General features: G+C 45.4%; 1 protein-coding gene across 2 annotated transcripts in view; it reads right to left on the reverse strand.

The window, feature by feature from the left end:
- GALNT14 (polypeptide N-acetylgalactosaminyltransferase 14) overlaps positions 1–18,985 on the reverse strand; it is a 184,536-nt gene that overhangs the window by 52,487 nt on the left and 113,064 nt on the right. For both annotated transcript variants that reach the window (XM_073338658.2, XM_073338657.2), the window contains one exon: positions 15,687–15,785. In XM_073338658.2, coding sequence (XP_073194759.1) covers positions 15,687–15,785 — 99 coding nt within the window. The remainder of the gene's footprint in view (positions 1–15,686; positions 15,786–18,985) is intronic.

The raw sequence follows: 18,985 nt of genomic DNA on the forward strand, positions 1-18,985 counted from the left end.
CACACCACTCCTTTATTTCACACACACACACACACACACACACACACACACACACACACACACACACACACACACACAATAATTTCTTTACTCTCTGTCCCTTTCTGCTCTGCTCCCATCTTGTCTGTTCATTACACTTTGCCTCTCTTTCTCTGAGCCCTTTGCTGCAGTCTCTCCACCCTGACAACTGTTCAAGCTGAACGTTCAAACCCACAGTGTTCAAGTGAGTTCAGAATAAGTTCACCCCCTCTTAGGTGGCACAACATTATATGTGGAAGTGATGCCTTACCCCACCTTGTCCTTTATGGAGGGTCTGATACTGTGGGTTGCTGAGTACCCTCAACTCTCATTGAAATCAATGGGAGCTGGGGGTTACTCAACCCTGTACAGAATCAGGCCTTTGAATTGCACACAGCGAGCTAAATTCTGCAATCACCGACGCTGGTGTAAATCTGAACTAACTCCACTGAAAGCACCACTGGTATAAAACCAGAGTAATAACTCCATTGGTTTCAGGGGAGCTAGTCTGGATTTACACCAGTGAATGTGAGAGCAGAGCTGGTCTCAATCCTAGTAGGGCCAGGTCTTTGCCTGGTGTAAATCAGTGTAGCTGCACTGACTTAGAATATCAGGGCTGGAAGGGACCTGAGGAGGTCATCTAGTCCTCAGTGGAAGGACGTCAGTTTGCACAAGCTAAGGACTGAGCCTGTAAATGCAACATCTGAGTGACACTAAAGCCTTGATCCCAGCCCTTGTGCACAGTAAGGTTATCTGGGGAATATTCCCACACCCTCTGTTGCACTAGCTCCTCCAGTGATAGCAAAGATGGGGGCTTCACTGATGCGGACAAGGCCCCCAGGGCTGCTGGCCTTTTTAACACCAGGGGGTTAGACAACACAGCATTCCAAATGCCTCCGGCCAACACAGCCACAGCGTATTAGCAACAGTGTCTGGCCACCCCTCCTCCCTCCAGAGTTTGCACGCAGCCATTTCCACGTGCTGTTCCCGCCTGTCGAGTATCTTTTACAAAAATTATTATTATTAATAGATTTGTCATAAACATACGAAAATAGCCCAAATGCAGGAGCTGAGTTCAGCAAATTACTGCAGCTGAGTGTCAGTACAGAGAGACAGGAGAGCCATAGCACGCTCGGTGGAATAGTTAACAGGCACTGATTGCCTGGAAATCAGACTTCAGGGAACTGGCAGGAAAAGAAGAATTGTAAAAGAGCCAGCAAAATAAAGAAATAGACCACTGAACATGTGTGTGGGGGAACTGGCCACAAGCCCCCAGCAGAAAATTCCCCACCGTTGCTAGAGGGAGGACGGTCCAATGCTTAGAGCTCTAGCCAGAGACCTGGGTTCAAGTCCCTTCTCTGCCACAGACTCCTGGTGTGATCTTGGGCAAATCACTTGACCTCTCTGTGCCTCAGATCCCCCTCCGTTAAAATGGGGATACAGCACTGCTCTACTTCATGGGGGTGTTGTGAGGATCAATACATTAAAGACTGTGAAATGCTCAGATACTACAGTAACTAGTAATAGCCTTAAGCCTGGTGTGCCCTCCCTTCTACGAGTCGGGAGCATGTTGTGGCAGCAGGGGCTAGGGAGGGGTATGGGGTGGAGTGCCACATCAGTCTGGCTAGCCTCCATTGGAGTAAGGTCCATTAAGGATCCTGCATAAGTGCTAAAAATTAAAAGCAGCCTGGAAGCTGCTCTGAATGTTGGCTGCAGCTGGTCCTCAGTGTTAGGGAGACAGAACAGGGGAGAATCAGGCCCAACAGAGTTACACTGAAGTAAAACTGGAGGACATCAGAAGAAAGTTAGGTCTGAATCCCTGCTCACTGACACCAGTTTTCCCCTGGCGTAACTCTGTGGACATAAAAGGAATTACCTTTATCCTGAGGGAAGCGGGAACAGATTCCAAGGTACCAAACCAGGGGGAAATAAAGAGAGATTAGGGGCCAGATTGCGTCCTGCTCTGGTGCTGGGGGAGGAAAGAGACACAGGCAAGAAGCACCCACACCACAGGCTGGCCTATGCAAGAGCACACTGCAGTAGCATCTAACGTGAGAAGGGACAGCTTAGCCCTTGCTCCATCTGTGAAACAAATCACTCAGAAAGGGGAGAGGAGAGGTGAGGCCATGAGCCCATCCCATCCCCTCCACACTAGCCCATGGAGAGAGGCCAGCACCTTGGAGAACATAATCAGTCTATGCCATGTTAATGGGTGATGATGACCAACGTAACCTCTGTCCCCAACCTACACCTCCACGTGCACCCATCAGCCCTGGAAGAGATTGTGGCACAGTTCCCCCAAGTACTGCCTCCTTCACCAGCTAACCCTAAAACAATGACAAGCAGCAAGCAAATCAAATCGATGATTAGACTGAACATACGTGACATAACCAAAAGCCATGGGATGCTCTCAGGACTGGTAATGTTTTCATGCTCAGTTGTTTGGGGAGGAGATTGTACCAGTTCATGGAACGCCACAGGATTATGATGTCACACGCTCCATACAGGTATGAGCACCACAGATGGAAACATTAACGTTAGAGGGAATTTTTCAACAGAACTTTTTTTTTTTTGGCTGGAAAATACCAATTTGCCAAAGCCAAAGCTTGTCGCTAGAAAAGGTCAGTTTAGACAAATTTCCCCAACTTGAAAAAAAAAATGCGACCAAGAAATTTTCAGAAGGTCTCCTTGACATTTTTGAAATGAAAAAAATCCCGGTTTTCAACTTTTTGTTTAAAAATTAAGCTAATTATAGTACGAAAAAAGTTTAATAAAAATGGTCAGAATCAAAACAAAATGTTTCAAAATTATCAATTAGCGGGACCACCCTGAATGCAATCTGAAGAACCATGAGGGTCAGGCTTCCAAAAAAGGCACCCAACCCTTAGGCCTGCATTAAAATGATCAGGATTTCACCACCTATTTGGCCGTGACTTGCTCTGTGTATTTTTTTGAATGGGTGGGTGGAGGCAGTTGCACTGAGTCATGCATGAACATGTTACATGCCCCGAATGACATTGCCTGCTACACTCAGAGCAGATCACATTAAACTATGAAGATTTTATGTATATATTTTCAGCCATCACTGAAATGCGGCAGCTGTTCTGCAACAGCATCACTGTGCATCTGTTCAGGACAGTGCGTGAAGAAAACCTTATCCCACTGAAAGCACCCGAGGAACTTTAAAGAAGCACAATGCAGTCTGGCCAGAATGAGTCTACTCTTGCCAAATGTGCCCTAACATCACCTTATTTTTACCTCTTATGAAAGACAGCACTTTCAAGCAGCACAGCACCCCCCTTGCACCAATCCACAGCACTAGTAACTCACAGAACAGGGTGCTCCTACTGAATTACCCACATCAGTTCCTACAACACTTGAGCCTATCCTTGGGAGTTTCCCATCCAAGTCTCAAAACTGCTTAGCTAAAGACCTACATCACAGCCAAGGTGCTACAGGCCTGATTTTCCGTTCACCTGCACGAGTGTAAATCAGGAGAAATTCCTGAAAGTCAGCAGAGATACACTGGTCTAAACCCACTGTGCGTGATGAATCAGAATCATATGCCTGCAGGCCCTAAACGTTATCGCTCTGGAGTTCTTGGCTGCACTGCTGAAAACCTGTCCAGTAACAACCATCTGCCACTGGTATAAAGAGTTGTGCAACAAAGGATGAATGTAATAGAAGAGTAAGTTACTACCCAAGAGGCTGAGAGAAAATGCATTCACTTGCCAGCAAGGCCAAATTCACTATTCCTGACAGACATTTGCAACCTGAGTTGTATGAGGTGGACAATAAGTTACCAAGACCACTGAATACCCAGCAGACACCCCGCCCTCGCATTGTGATAATTTGCAGGAACAATTGGAAACAGAAACACTGAACACTTTAGCTTTTCGGTGTTACAGGGATTTCATCAGATACTCTATAAGGCACTCTTAAAAATTGAAAGCCAGCTTTTCTATTACTCAGATCCTCACTCAGCTTGCTTTCTTTTTTTGGTTCTTTTTCCTTTTGCTTTTTACACGTAAAAGTACTTGGTGATTTGCCCCTCTTTGAAGTACCTCTTCTTTATAGACATTTTTCTTTCTGAAATCAAATACAGGCAAATATATTGCAATAAAAAAATAAAGACAAATCAAAATATTTTGGGTCAAATCCCAAGGTCTTTATTCATTCCTTCCACACAAAAACACCCATTGCTATCAAAGGGAAAGATCTCAGGATTTATCCTAGTGAATTTACCTACAGTCAGTTATCGAATAAGGGCTAGATTCTTTTCTGAGTTACTTTGAATTGACACCAATGTAGCTTCCTTGACTTCGTTGGGTTTAATCAAGATTATGCTGGTGTAACCAAGCAGAATTTGACCCTAACTTTTCATTATAAGGATAGGTTCCATCTTTCTTTGTCACTTGCATTTTCCAGGGATTCTCTTCATTTAGTTCAGGACAGGAGTAAGTGTAGAATCAAGTCCGTCAATGCCACCTGTAAATAATCATCAGTGCAAAATTAACACTGATGCAGGCAAAATGTGAATGCAGACAAGAGAGGCCAGTGTTTGCAGACCTGAGCCTACATCTTTTGCTGGTGTGTACTTTTGTCACCCCTTAATACTTGCTGGTTTATAAAAATGACTCCGGACCTTGATTTCTCTGTATTTACGAACCCTTAATTCTCTCCATGGCAACATAATGGGGCCTGTGGAAAAAAAAGCCCAACAACATAAAGTGCCAGAGGGGTTGGAGGTGATGGTTGTTGAAATCAGACAGAGTGAGAGAGACGAGACAATGCCCGTTAAAATGAACTGCTCCACCAATCCAAACTGACTAATTATGTAGGAGATGGAGAGAGACATTACACCAAGAATAACCATAGTGAGCTTTGATTGCACTGCAGCTTCCGCATTTTGTTCTCTCAAATACCCACCAGCTCTTTGAAATTCAAGAGTTCTCTTATGTTAACATCCAAAGGTAAAAGCGTCTGTAGAGCTGTATATTTACTCACTGTGAGAGATGATTAGGAAATTATAAAAATGGCCAGGGGTTTGGGGGGGGGGAAGAGAGAGGAAAAAAATAGTCAGCACAAAGTGCTAATTATACAGTTTCAGAGTAACACCTGGCTTGTTTTTGCTCTTTTAATCAGAGTCATTTGAGCTATGGCACAGCCTCTATACAGGACCTACATACTGCCTAGGGACTGGATGCATGGCTTCACCACTCCTTTTTCTCAGCAACTGTAAACACCAGATTACGCAGAGAGGGGAGGTTGCAGACAGGGCCTGCTTCTACTTGTGAGTATTGGAAAATGAAAGACATGATAGCATACCCACTAATTAATTACCTAAATATTTGATCTGGAATGTGCAGTGCCCATATCAAGATTTTTGCCCAAGAGTGTTTTTTGGGTTGTCAGTAAGAGGTAAATAATTAAGCCTCCTGATTCCAACTCTGAAGACTCAGATTGCAGATTTAAAGAATAAATAACGACCACACAGTGGAGTAAAACCGCACGTCTCCCAACACAAGAATTTTGTGTTTAGAAAGCATTCTCGACAGCATACCACAGCGGATGTGACAGGCTAAGGTGGGGCAGTTGTGAAATCATTGGAAATCTGGCTCTCGAAATGAAAAAAAAAGAGAGCAAAGTGAAACCTAAGCATTTAAATAAAAGAGAAGAAGCTGGTATATGCAATGAGAAGAGACAGAGTCTAAGCCAGATGTTAGCAGTAGGAGGGATTAGATTCTTGGAAAAAGGTAAGATCCCACGTACCACAATTGGGACCTATGTTACAGCATCATTAAAACTCTGTTCAGACTGACACTATACATGGGACTGAGCCCTGTCCTGATTTGGCTACATCCTTGGATGTTAACAGAGTTATTGCAGTTCAGGGACAAGGTTAAAATACAGAGCCAAACCATCAGCTGGTGTAAGTGTATCTCCATTGAAGTCAGTGGAGCTGCATCAGTCTAGACCACTTGTTTAAGATCGTTTGGCTCACTCTTGGTCTAGCATGGTTAGTTCTCATTCAAGTTCTTCCACAGAAGTATGAGGTGCTGGTTTCCCTTGTCATCTGAGGTGCCCCTCTCTTAACAGCCCAGTAAGCCTCTTAAAAAGTAACTCTCTTACAGTTCATTGACCCTGCTTAAAGAAGCAGCAAGTCTTCCCGAGGGTGCAGTCTCCATCCCCTGTTGATAGATGAGTCATCACCTCTTCCCCTTGTTGGCTTGATGGCTTTGTTTACCTTTTATGTAAATGCCTCTGCCTGATGACCAGGTTGGTTAGACAAGCACACACATGATCCTTTCTGACCCAGACATGGTGATTCCCCAATCACCTTGTGAGCTTTGACAGTTCCGTTTACTGCATGTGTAAATTGCAATTCCATTGTCACTGGTCACCCGCTTCATTTGTATTCGAGACCTGAGGAGACCTGTTTTCTACTTTGTTCAAATACAGACTTTAAAACATAATAGCAGAAGACATCTCTAATTCCACAGGCAGCCTTGTCACATATGTTTCACAATTGTATAATTGACCAGTGTGTTATTAGTTTTCAAATGATACCTCACAAGGCATATTTTCAAAAAGAAAAGGAGTACTTGTGGCACCTTAGAGACTAACCAATTTATTTGAGCATGAGCTTTCGTGAGCTACAGCTCACTTCATCAGATGTTTACCGTGGAAACTGCAGCAGACTTTATATACACACAGAAATCATGAAACAATACCTCCTCCCACCCCACTGTCCTGCTGGTAATAGCTTATCTAAAGTGATCAACAGGTGGGCCATTTTGTACAACTATCATTGCAGTAGTGTGTAGGGTGTTAATAGTGGGGTGCTTAGGGTCACAGCCTCCCAGAACTGCTGGCTGGGACAGTGTCCATCAGCAGCTTTCCCAGTGCAGACCTGTGTGTTAAAGGCATAACATGAATGGAATAACATTTCAACAATAACAATGAGGAGTCCTTGTGGCACCTTGGAGACTAACAAATTTATTTGGGCATAAGCTTTCATGGGCTAGAACCCACTTCATCAGATGCAGGGAGTGGAAAATACAGTAGCAGGTATTATATACATACACAGTACATGAAAAGATGGCAGTTGCCTTATCAAATGGGTGGTAAGGCAACTCCCATCTTTTCATGTACTGTGTATATATTGTGACAAAGTTCCTCCTCTGCCTTGGTGGGTCCTGCACTTTTTGGCGGATTTGCTTGCCTCAGAGGTTCATGGCAGTCCTCAGTTTGGCCGCCTCTGCTAGAGGCTCAAACCTACCGTTCACGCAGCTAACCTCATCACTGGCCAGCATGGGGGAAACGGAGAACAATCCCTGCAGACTCTGTGTCCCACCTAGTGGGTCAGGAACAGGCCAGATCCCTTTTACAAATTAGACCTTCCCTTCTGGTATTTCTCACAGACCAGGTCAACTCATCCTGTGTTTGATCAGGAGTTGGGGGGATGGGGGGAACCCAGGCCCACCCTCCACACCAGGTTCCAGCCCAGGGTCCCGTAGATAGCAGCTGTCTACGTCTTTCTGTATCAGCTGCGTGACAGCTACAGCTACAACTCCCTGGGCTACTTCCCCATGGCCTCCCCCCAGCACCTTCTTTATCTTCACCGCAGGATCTTCCTCTTGAAGCCTGATCACGCTTGTACTCCTCAGTCCTCCAGCAGCACACCTTCTCACTCCCTGCTCCTTGCATGCCCCCACTAACTGATGGGAGGTCCTTTTTAAATTAGGCGTCCTGATTAGTCTGCCTGCCATAATTGATTCTAGTATGTTCTTAATTGGCTCCAGGTGTCTTAATTAGCTTGCCTGTCTTAATTGGTTCTAGCAGGCTCCTGATTGCTCTAGTGCAGCCCCTGCTCTGGTCACACAGGGAACAGAAAACTGTTCATCCAGTGGCCAGTATATTTGCCTTCTACCAGACTCCTGTACCCCACTGGTCTGGGTCTGTCACAATATATATACCTGCTACTGTATTTTCCATTCCATGCATCTGATGAAGTGGGTTCTAGCCCACAAAAGCTTACGCCCAAATAAATTTGTTAGTCTCCAAGGTGCCACAAGGACTCCTTGTTGTTTTTGCTGATACAGACTAACATGGCTACCACTCAAAGCATTTTCAACAATATTAGTCTGGACAAATTAAGACGACCCAAAGGAATAGCAACCCTCATGCTTCAAGACTTAAGCTGAGTGATCGCCTATGGAGGTTAGGAAGAAAATTTCCCTAGTGATAAAATGCTGCATAAAAGACACTGAGATGGATACAGGCAGTGCTGAAATTTGTCCTTCAACATTGACATGAATGAGACTGAGGGAAATTCCTCAGCAATGGGTGGACAGCCCATCCATTGGCTGGAGAAAGCAGCCCAACTAAGAGCATGCTCTGGGAAGGTTAGGACAGGACAGAGCAGGGAGGTGGATGCAGAGATAATACCCCGCATGCCCCTCCTTTCCTTCCTCACTTCAGGCTCTGGAGTAGCCTGCTGCATCCCTGCCTCTTTTCTTGCTGCCCAGTTTGGCATCTGCCTCTCCTGCAGCTCTGAGGACAGTAATTCCCCAGCGAGCTTGGGCGCTTTGCCTACAGTATCATACATTGCAGTAATTCCTCACCTGGCAGGCTGCCAGTCACTGGCACTTCGCAATTCCTGTCCTACTGAGTTCTTACAAGAGTTTGGCTGATTCTAAAACTTCCCAGACTGCCCCAGCTATCTTTGGGATGAGACATAAAACAGAGGTCCTGATCACCTGGGTTCATTAAAGATGACATATGGCCCATTTTACAGGCATAGGCCCATCAACTCTGCTGTTCCGGTCAGATTCCAGTCTGGGAAATTCCATTGTGTCCCCCTAAAATCCCCCTTATTGTTTCAGGTGGATGTAGGATTTATCTTCAATTTTTTGTCTTGCAAGGTGCTGAGCAACCATTGACTTTGATGGTTGCCTCTCAGGATCAAGCCCATAAAGCACAGAATGCTCCACCCCAGAGGTTGCTGCACTTCAGTGGGAGATGCAGGAGGTATTCCCACATGCTTGTTATATAGCTTGAAAAGCACCTTGGGATCCTCCTGGATAGACAGGGTTACATGATGGTAAGATGTTACCAGTAATCACTGCTGAGCCTTTACGGTCGATCCAGGCCTTGTGAGGTCCAGCTCCTTCACTTCAGTATTGCTCTTTACCCTCCAATAACTGCTGTGCCACTGTGGATGTCATTCAGCTCTCCCTAGGGAGGAGCAGGGCAGCAAGGGCAGGAAAATAACATGGAGTTTTCTTTTTTAATTCAAGTTCGTAGGAGGTAGAAGGAGAGATCAAAAAGAAAAGAATGTTGGAAAGGAAATAAAGGATGGCAAGTATGGCAGACAGCTGAAAAGGGGTTCCAATTTCTTTTCCACTCTCTCTGTTTTCAGATATTTATATGACCCCCTCACCATAGTTTGTGAATGTCTCACAATCTTTAATGTATTTATCCTCCTCACAACTGCCCAGTGAGGTAGGGCAGTGCTATGTTACAGCTGGGGAACTGAGGCACAGAGAGACTAAATTACTTGCCCAAGGTCAAACAGAAAATCTATGGCAAAGCCAGGAATTGAACTCAGGTCTCCTGACGCCCAGTGAAATATACCCTTAATGACAATGCCATCTTTCTTCCCATCTGCCACTGGTTTCTCCCTTCCCATCCTCCTCTTTTTTTTGTTTTGTTTTGTTTTGTGTTTTGTCCCTAAGAACCTACTTAGTCCCTGAGATGTTCATATATACTAATGCTGGTACAATAATTCCCAGAGAATCATGCATTCAATCATTTTTGCCTTTTTTCCCTGTTGGCAAATGGTGGGGGAAACGGACCATGATTTTCTTGAACCGATTCATTATTCAACATGATCTTTTAATTTTTGCCAGTGACTAATTCTTGGGATGCAGATTGGTCACAAATGGTGCACTGCAGATGTTCAAAGCGTGACATCCACACGTTGTGTCACACTGACTAGTGACGGAAGTCACACAATATTATTTCCATCCCCTGACTGAAGCACTCATGCCACTGGGGATTGAGCAGGATGTGCATATTTTACAATCCAATTCAAAGTTTGCTCACAGTGAATATTAAGTCTTCAAGCTAAAACCCCACTTTAGAAGAGGATTCAAAATAGTAAGGATCTCAGATGTCTATGGAAAAAGCCACAAACACGGTCAAACTGACACTTACTTTTGAGTTCAAAGGATTATTAATGGTAAATTTCCCCCACTGTTTTCTCATCTTCAGTACATACATGCTACGTGTTCCAATGGGCTGATGTGTCCAGTTAGGACGCTACAGCCTATCCCCACTCTTGTGAATTTTACAGGACACAATTTCTCTTTCCCATTCTTGTTCCTCATGTTGATGATGATGCCCATTGATTTGTTATGAAGACTCTTGGGAGTGGTCATTATCTTATTTCACTGCCAGGCAGCCAAACTCAGAGCCAAAGCTCTGCCCCCCAGCCAGGCACAAAATATTATTAATTATTATTATATATATTACTATAGCACCTTGGAACCATAGTTAGAGACCAGGATCCCATTGTGCTAGGCACTGTACGGGGCTCAGGGATAACTTTGCAGGGAAGAAGGAACCCATGGTAGAGAGAAGATGAACAGTGAAACAAAGAGGTAATGCTGCCCAGTGATTAGAGCCTGAGTTCTCCCCAACTGCCATTCATTCTCTCTGTGACCTGGGACAAGTCAAACAAACAATCTCTTTCTGCCCCACTTTATCCCCATTTATAAAAGGAGGATAGATAGTGCGTACTAATTTCACAGTGCCGGTGAGAAGCTTAATTCAAAAAGATAGTGGATGGAGCACTCAGCTGGGACTCAAGACACCTGGGTTCTCTATTCCAGGCTCTACCATTGACCTGCTGGATGACCTTGGGCAAGTCAGGTCACCATTCTGTGCCTCAGTTTCCCCATGAGACAAATGGGAATAATGATACTTACCATCCTTTGCACTTTGAGATGTACTGATGAAAAGTGCTATACAAGAGCTAGGTATGACTATTAGTATTGTTGCACATAAAGTGCTCTGAGATCCTTCAACGGAAGCTGTTACAGAAGCAAGAAGTAGTATTAAGACAGATTTCATGTTGACTGTCACATGAGAAAATGATCCAAGAGGTTACCGATGTCATGGAACGGAGATCTGTAAGATTTAATTAAGCCAATCATTTGCTGAGTGAGGAAAAAACAGACCAGGGGGCCAGATAATTTGTCCTACAAGGGCTTAAGAGGAGACAAGATCTGAACAGGGTCCAAAGGCAGGCAGGAAATGGAGGTTTGTGCATGTTTGGAGCTGAGCCAAGGTGGGGCAGGAATTGAGTCACCAGTCCTCTTTCCTAACAAGAGCTGGAGCCGCCAGGGTCTGGTCTAGGCCTGGGCAGCCTGTTCAGGACTGAATCCAGACTGAGTCTGCTGAATCCAGCCTCAACATCAAAAGCCACATGAACGGACAGCACTGGCTCCAGGATCCCATCCCATGGGCATAGGAGGGATGAAAAAGCCAGTCATTTCCCAAGGACCAGCGCAGAAGAGCTCTGGGAACCCACCCCAAGGAAGTGGGAGAGTTTGGGGTTGGGTTTGCTTCACCTTCAATTTGTTTGATCTGTCCAAGTTTGTACAGCCCTGGTTTTGACCCAGTACAAATAGTAAAACTGACCATTCCAGGCCATTGCACTGTAGCTGGAAAGGAAATAACCTTGAAATGTCACCATGAACCTGTGGATATCTTGTGGCAAGTAGATGCTGTAATTAGAACCAACCCTTGAGGTGCACATCACCAGATACAACATGTGAGTCAGATTGGACAGAGAGATGTGGAAGGGGAGGAGGAGCTACAAGGACAGAAGCCGTGAGTGAAATCATAATGGCTCAAGAGAAGAATCAAAGTAACCTAACCAAACCAAACCCCTCCATGAAGGAGCAAAAAAAAAGGATGAATGAACGGGCTGTTAATGACATAGAAATCAGGGACAATCCCATGGGGAAAATATGATAGAGGAACAAGGAATAAGAGGGAGATCTACTTATTTTGCATTACTAATCCAACCATAATTATAATAAACCAACTGTACCTGGCTACACGTGTATGTACCCATCACCACAGCAGCTAGGCACAATATGAGGAGTATATTGTGATCCTAACACTTTCACATGTCATTATCACTCCTAGAGGTTGTCTCCCAAGAGTAACACTTCTGCACCATTCTGCTACTCCATTACTGGGGAAAGCCACTTTGAAGTGAGGAGCTTAACAACAGACCTTAAAAGTGGTAAGAGGTTGGCTCATCTTGACCTAAGGTAGCAGGGAATTGCACAGTGCCTCCCCCTGGAGACCTCCTGTCATGCATGATTGTGGCAGGGAGGTGGTCTCAGAGAACTAAGCCCTTGCCCATTGTTGGATTTAAAGATAAGGGGCTGGATCTTGGATCAGTCCAAACTCAGGTCAGAAATGTTGAGATAAATGGGCCTACAAATTTACTCTAATTGCGAGCTCAGCTGTAAAAAAAACGTGAGATGTCACAATACCCTATAGTGACAAATGTTGATGGGGAAAGGTACGAAAAGGAGACAGACTAAATTAGTCTAAACAAAAGGGCCTACTAATAGGGTTCAAGGAATATGTTAAAATCATACTTGGTAAAAACAGAACATGTGGAATCAGGAATTTATGAACCAAAATTGGTGTGTCAGATAGTAGGTCTAAGTGGTGGACAAAATAATGAGGGGATGGGCTATTCAACCCATCAATCCCTTTGTGTGTCCTTAAAGAAAGGGACTTTGGAGGAAAAATAAGGAAAGAACAAACAGAAGCTACTGAAGCAAGCGTCACCATCATGGCTTCCACCCCCACTGTCTCCTGGGACGTCAGACCTTCTTCATCCTAACCCTGAGGAATGACCTGACCAGAGTGGGCCAGAGATTGATGTACCCAGATGATATCACCACCCCTACCAACTCCAGCGGAATCCCAACCACCACCTGAGATGAAACGGGACTGGACATTAACAGTGCCAGCCCACCTCAACTAATTTCTTCTCTTCTGTCCCCAAGGACAGTTATTACCATCTTTGATACCCTCTAAGAGGCTATCAAACATGGGATTTTTTCCCCCTCCACAACTCTCTCCAGCTAAAGGGAAAGGTAACAGGAAATGTTGTTAAATGAACATTTTTCCTTCTTTTCTGTATCTATAATAAAAGCTTTAAAAGATTTTAATGGGGCATTTGCCATGGTATTATAAGGGACCTAGGCATAGGCAGTCTGACCTAGAAGTCATAGCTGGGCTGCTGTCATTAAGCCCAGGGTGGTCACGAGGCAGTAGTCAGCATGGAGGGATCAGACTAATTGTTAGAGCTGGGATCAAAAGGCAAGATCCAGGATCAGAGTCAGAGTCAGGCCAGGTCAGAGACTGGAGATCAGTAAGCAAGGTGAGGTCTAGAGCCACCACAAACCAGAAGTCTGCATGGCTGCCCAGACAACTTCCTTGGGCACCCTCCAGGGTTAAATAGTGAGCCTGAGCCCATCAGATGGTCACAGGCTGCTGTCACTATGGTCCCTTTGAGCAGTTCTTCCTAATGCAATTAATCTCTGCAGTGCTCCTTGCATATGATTCTCTGAGGCCTCCAGATGGGGATGTGAGAACATCAGCTGTGCCAGGCTCCGCAGACCCGGCGTTCTAGTCCAGCAGCTCCTTACCGGTACTAAGGATGCTGAGATATCTGTATACCAAATCCTGAGCCTTGTTTAACGCTGTTTAATGTTGGACAATGACTGGGTTATGCTAACACCTTTGGCCTGTATTCCATCTAAATGAACTTAACAGGCGTCAGTACAGAGTGAAGAGACGGTGCTGTGTGTCTATTAGATCCATCCAGACAAAGGGAGGTGGTGACACAGTATGAGGTGAGACGTGAAGGAGCTGGGATGGGGAGTGATGCCATGAAGGAAAGCAGGAATTCAGCTGCAGAATGGTCAAACTCACTACAAGCATGCGTCTTCCCAAGAAAGGGTTCTGCTCTCAGACAGATGAAGCCATCAGGGGCTCAAAGGAGTGAAGGAGATGTCTAGCAAGCAAAGATGAATCTGGCCCTGGTCAGCAACCTATGCCTGATGGCAAAGGGCTCTTTAATGTCCGTGGCTCTCACCAGTGCAGGCCTGAGGCCCTGTCCTTAGCTGGTGTAAATCGACCTAGCTGTCTAGACCTTAATGGAACTCTGCTGATTTACAGCAGCTGGGGATGTGGTCTGAGTTGGAGTGGCCACAAAGAAACATTTGCGGGTGTATGTCATACTCTGTGGAAATTTCTCCATGTCACCAAGCCAATACAATCCGTCACATTTGGCAGACTTGGCTCCTGAGAGGCCCAGGACTCTGATAGCAGGAGGGGCTGCAGGCCACGATGACCAAGTCACAGATCTATGAGAAGGAACTTTACGCAGCAACGGCCTGAACTGCATGCTCTATTGCTCCAGGCAGTGATATCAATCAATTCCCTGCCATTGCAGGAATCTGAGGCTTTGGTGCATTTTGATCCCTCCTGTTCTCTGCCTGGGTCACACAATAGTTTAGTCTCCTGAGGATTGTAATACTTTGGTCTAATTCCAGTTATTGGCTTAGGATGGGGGTGAGGGTGGATGGTGTTGACCTCCTGTGATATACCAGAAGTCAAACTAGAAGCTTTGGTGGTCCCTTCTGGCCTCAAACTTGATGAGTCTATACCCTTCCCTTACTTACATGAGTGTGAAATATACCAGTCAAATGTTTATTATAGAAACAGGAGTGAATGCATCTGACCATTGCTATGGGATAAGCCACTGGACAAGGTGCACAGATCTAACAGGACAGAAGGTGTGGATAGGTTACAAGAAATCTTTCCATTCCACAGCAAAGAGCTATGTAGATTCAAGACCCACATTGGAATTCAAAGCTGCTTTTAGAAACCTGCAATGAAAATGAAGCATACACTATATCCCCCTACAGTAAACCACAGCCAAGAACAAATCAACAAATGGAAGAATGGCCATGTGCCCAGACCTCTCCACAGCTCATTTAGAAGTGTTCAGAAACTGTCTTTGAAAATGCAGCCTCTTTGTGACCCATCAGAGCTTCTCAATTAACTCTCCTTGCTGGCATCACATGTGGCCTACAGGTGTCACTGGAGAAGCTCAAAAAATGAAACTAAAGCAGACCTCTGCAAAGCCACAGATATCCCTTGCTGGCTATGGCAAAACACAGCATTGATAGTCAAATGAATATAAAAACTGCCATCCCGAGATCCATCTAGATTGGTGACCTGCTTCCGACAGCAACCATTGTCAGATACTGCAAAGGAAGCCACAGCATAATGCACCTCCTTGTGCAAAACTGCTTACCAGGGGTCAGATGTCACGCTATCCTCAGCTACTGATCATCTTAGGGCCTGGGTCAGTAGCCTTTGCAATTTTACCCTGGTAAGCGTAGCTGAAAATGCTATTGTTATTCATGCAAACATCTAACCTTTTTTGAAATGTGAAGGAGTTTCTGTCATACTGTGAGGAAAGTGGCACACATGTTTTTGGAGCAGGATCATAAAAACCATGCTGCACTCACATATTCCTTTGCATAAGTCTGTCTTACCTTCTGATAGTTCTTAACAGAGTGGACCTGGCTTCGTTGTGGAAGGTGATGATGATACTTGTTGATGGCAGATCCAGACGATAGTGCAAAGTAGTACATCTGAGGAGGTGGAAAAGATACAGGTATCACTAAAGTTCCGGAATGTAAAATGGCAGCTTATTTAATAGACACAAACATTAAAGGCACAGTATAGAGGTAGACAGTACTCATTCAGAGTTCTCCTGGCATGACTAAAATAGTGGTATTCTGAGCTATTCTTTTCTGTTTGACCCAGAATCTATAACATCCTACTGTGTGGGATAAGATGCCTGGGAATTCTACCATCCCCCTTTCATTCAGCTTTGTTTCCAGGTGTGGGTAAGCCTATTGTGACTAGCAATGGACATCCCGAAAGAGGTTCAGCTTATATAGACACAGTGTTTGAGGAACCCAAACAGACTTTTGATGTGCATTCCTGGCATAAATATTGTTACATCGCAACACAAAAAGTATTAGGCACCGGGGCCAGCCCAGAAGAGTTCCCGACAGCCTGACCAGCCCCGTCTTTCTCCTGAACTTTGGGGATTGGGACCCAGGGCATAAGATTCTTTCCCCATGTAGGTGGTCCCTTCCAGAAGGCTTGGGATAAGCTCCCAGATCTTGGGGCTCTTTTGACTGAGAAGTGATCACACCACACTGAAAACATTTGCTTATCCAGCCCTGAGTGTTGTATGAGTAAATGCATAAAGAAGATGTCTCAGATGCAGCTACGGTACAATGGTCACACTTTCTGCTTCTCTAGCACCCTTCATCTAGGGAATCTAAAAGCACTTTACACACATTAATTACTTATCCTCACAATCCTGTACAGCTGGTATTATTCCTCCTACTTTACAGAAGAGTCAATTGAGGCACAGAGAGGTTATGTGAATTGCCCAAGGCTACACAATGAAGTAGTGGCAGAGCAGCAATTAGAACCTAGGTATCCTGGCCCCCAGTCCTTTGCTCTAACCACTAGACAATACTCCTTTCTAGTTCAGATGCCCTCTTGGATCTACCAGCACTACATCCCAGTTCCTCTCCCTTCCCCAAGAAATGGAGAACAGAAAGCTCTTCCTTTTCCGAGTCACTCACCAGTGCAAACATATACTTGGTTCAGTTTCTGACATGAGTGAGCCAAACCTACAAACAAGTGCATACTATGCAGCATTTCACAGAACCAAACAGAGCTGAGGAAATTGGTATTTCAGTGCTGACTGGGGAGAAAACTGTGGTCAGCTGAAACTTTGGGTCCTCAAACTGTGGGGCATGCCCCCCTAGCCCACACAGGGGGCGGGGATGGAGCACCACCCAGCCTCACCCTGCCTCCAGCTCTGCTCCGGCCCTGCCCACAGCCGCAGTCCTGGCTCTTGGACCCGTCCCCAGCCTTGGCGGCTTCGCTCCCAGTTCCACCCTCAGCCTCAGCCCCCTTATTCCTGTCTGTGTTCCCCCACCCCCACCGGAGGGGGGGGTACAGACAGGAGCAAGGGGGCACACAAGCCTGAAAAGTTTGGGGACCACTGGTCTAGTGGCTATAACACTGGTCTTAAAATTAGGAGACCTGGGTTCTGTTCCTGCATCTGTCAAGGCCCATGGGCAAATCACTTCACCTCCCTGTACCACCCTTTATCTTGTCTATTTAGTTTGTAAGCAATCTGGGGCAGGGACTGCCTCTTTCTTGCTAATGTTTGCACAGTGCTCAGCACAATGGGACCTTGATTTCATACAGCTTGGGACTCTGGTGCTTCCATAATGTAACGAACAATTCAGGCCACCTCGTTGTTCCCATATATGAGTCTCTCTTTGCTTCTTGCCCCTTTGTGGTAGAAATAACCTCATGCAGAAGTGGCATGTGAAGTTCTACGTCAGTCTATAACAGTGATAGGCTGAATGGAGAGCAATCTTCCAATGTTCATGGTGTGTAGGGACCCAGCTTCTCCAGCCCCCCGCACCGCACTGTGTTCACTCCTCTGGTGTTTCACGCAGCCTGCAGGAGCTTTGTAGTTAGATCCCCAAGACTTTGCCATGCATCACCATCAATGGGTTTCTCTGTGGAGCCTGAATACGAATCGGTCTCTTACAAGAGAAACCATTTTTAAAAGGCTCCTTTGACATATTTAATTGGATCATTCTCCTGTGTCCTACAATAATACACTCACACTCACAGTAGTTTTTCCTATTAGCTTATATGAGAACTAAAACTAAGACATGTCTCTGATCTGAACACTGCTTGCTTGTTACAGACTGTATAATTACTCTCTCCACGTGACTTATAAACAATTATCCCCTAACTGCTCCCAGATGTGTGTCCTTCCACCCATTTTGAACCTGGCACCAGCAAGGAGTTCTGTGTATCAAACCAGGGATGCTATTTTTGGCAACGTAATGAAAGGGCGTGGAAAGCACTTGCAAAATACATCACCCAGACAGGGGGACAGTTTAGGAGATGCGCAGATTTATTGATTCCACAGAGACGTGAGGCAGACTCCTTTTACTTGGGTGTCATACACTTTTAAAACTCCAGCTGCAATTATGGTACAGCCACTTATGTACAGTATCTGATTAGCCAGCTGCCAATGTTTTCTTCAGGCAGGAAGTTGGTAGAACGGCCAAATCTCCAAATCCAAACACTTCCAGGCTCGGCAAGCTTGGGTCCTAGCTCTGGATAATGGGCTGAATCAAAACCCCCGGGGCCTGATTCTCTACTGCCTTGCCTCTGGGGGGCCTGATTCATTATTCACCTGCACCTATCAAATGGGTATAAAGTGCCATTGTTCTGACCTGGTTTTACACCCAGGTGTATATCACTGCACAAGCTGCAGGGCAGTAGAGACTTGGACCCGAGGTCCGAGTGCACCATTGCGCGGGTAAAGTTCCCTTCTGGCTCTGAATTTTGTGGCTCAGGACCAGCTATAGTAAGGCGCCTTCAAATCATGCTTTGTATATCTGACACCGAGCAGAACAGCACCAGTTCTCCTCCCACCCCAATTTTGTACATGGATAGCTTCAGTGGTGTTATTCCTGATTTACACCAGTCTGAGCAAGAGGAGAAGCTGATGAATGGGGACATTTGTCAGTCGACTAAAAAGGAATGAAAAGTTCTAGCAAGGTTCTTCCACCCAGCCCCTATGTTTGTTTCCCAATGTAACAGCAGCTAAAGCCCCTCGTTCCTGAAGAGGCAGAGCACAGTTTAAGCTGTTGACTACAAGTGTTCTTTTGGCACTTGCTTGGGCGATAAAAACCACAGCTTGGAAAGGCATTAAATTCAGTATGTCCAGACT

This window comes from Lepidochelys kempii, chromosome 3, assembly GCF_965140285.1.
Source record: "Lepidochelys kempii isolate rLepKem1 chromosome 3, rLepKem1.hap1, whole genome shotgun sequence".
Lineage (NCBI taxonomy): Eukaryota > Metazoa > Chordata > Testudines > Cheloniidae > Lepidochelys > Lepidochelys kempii.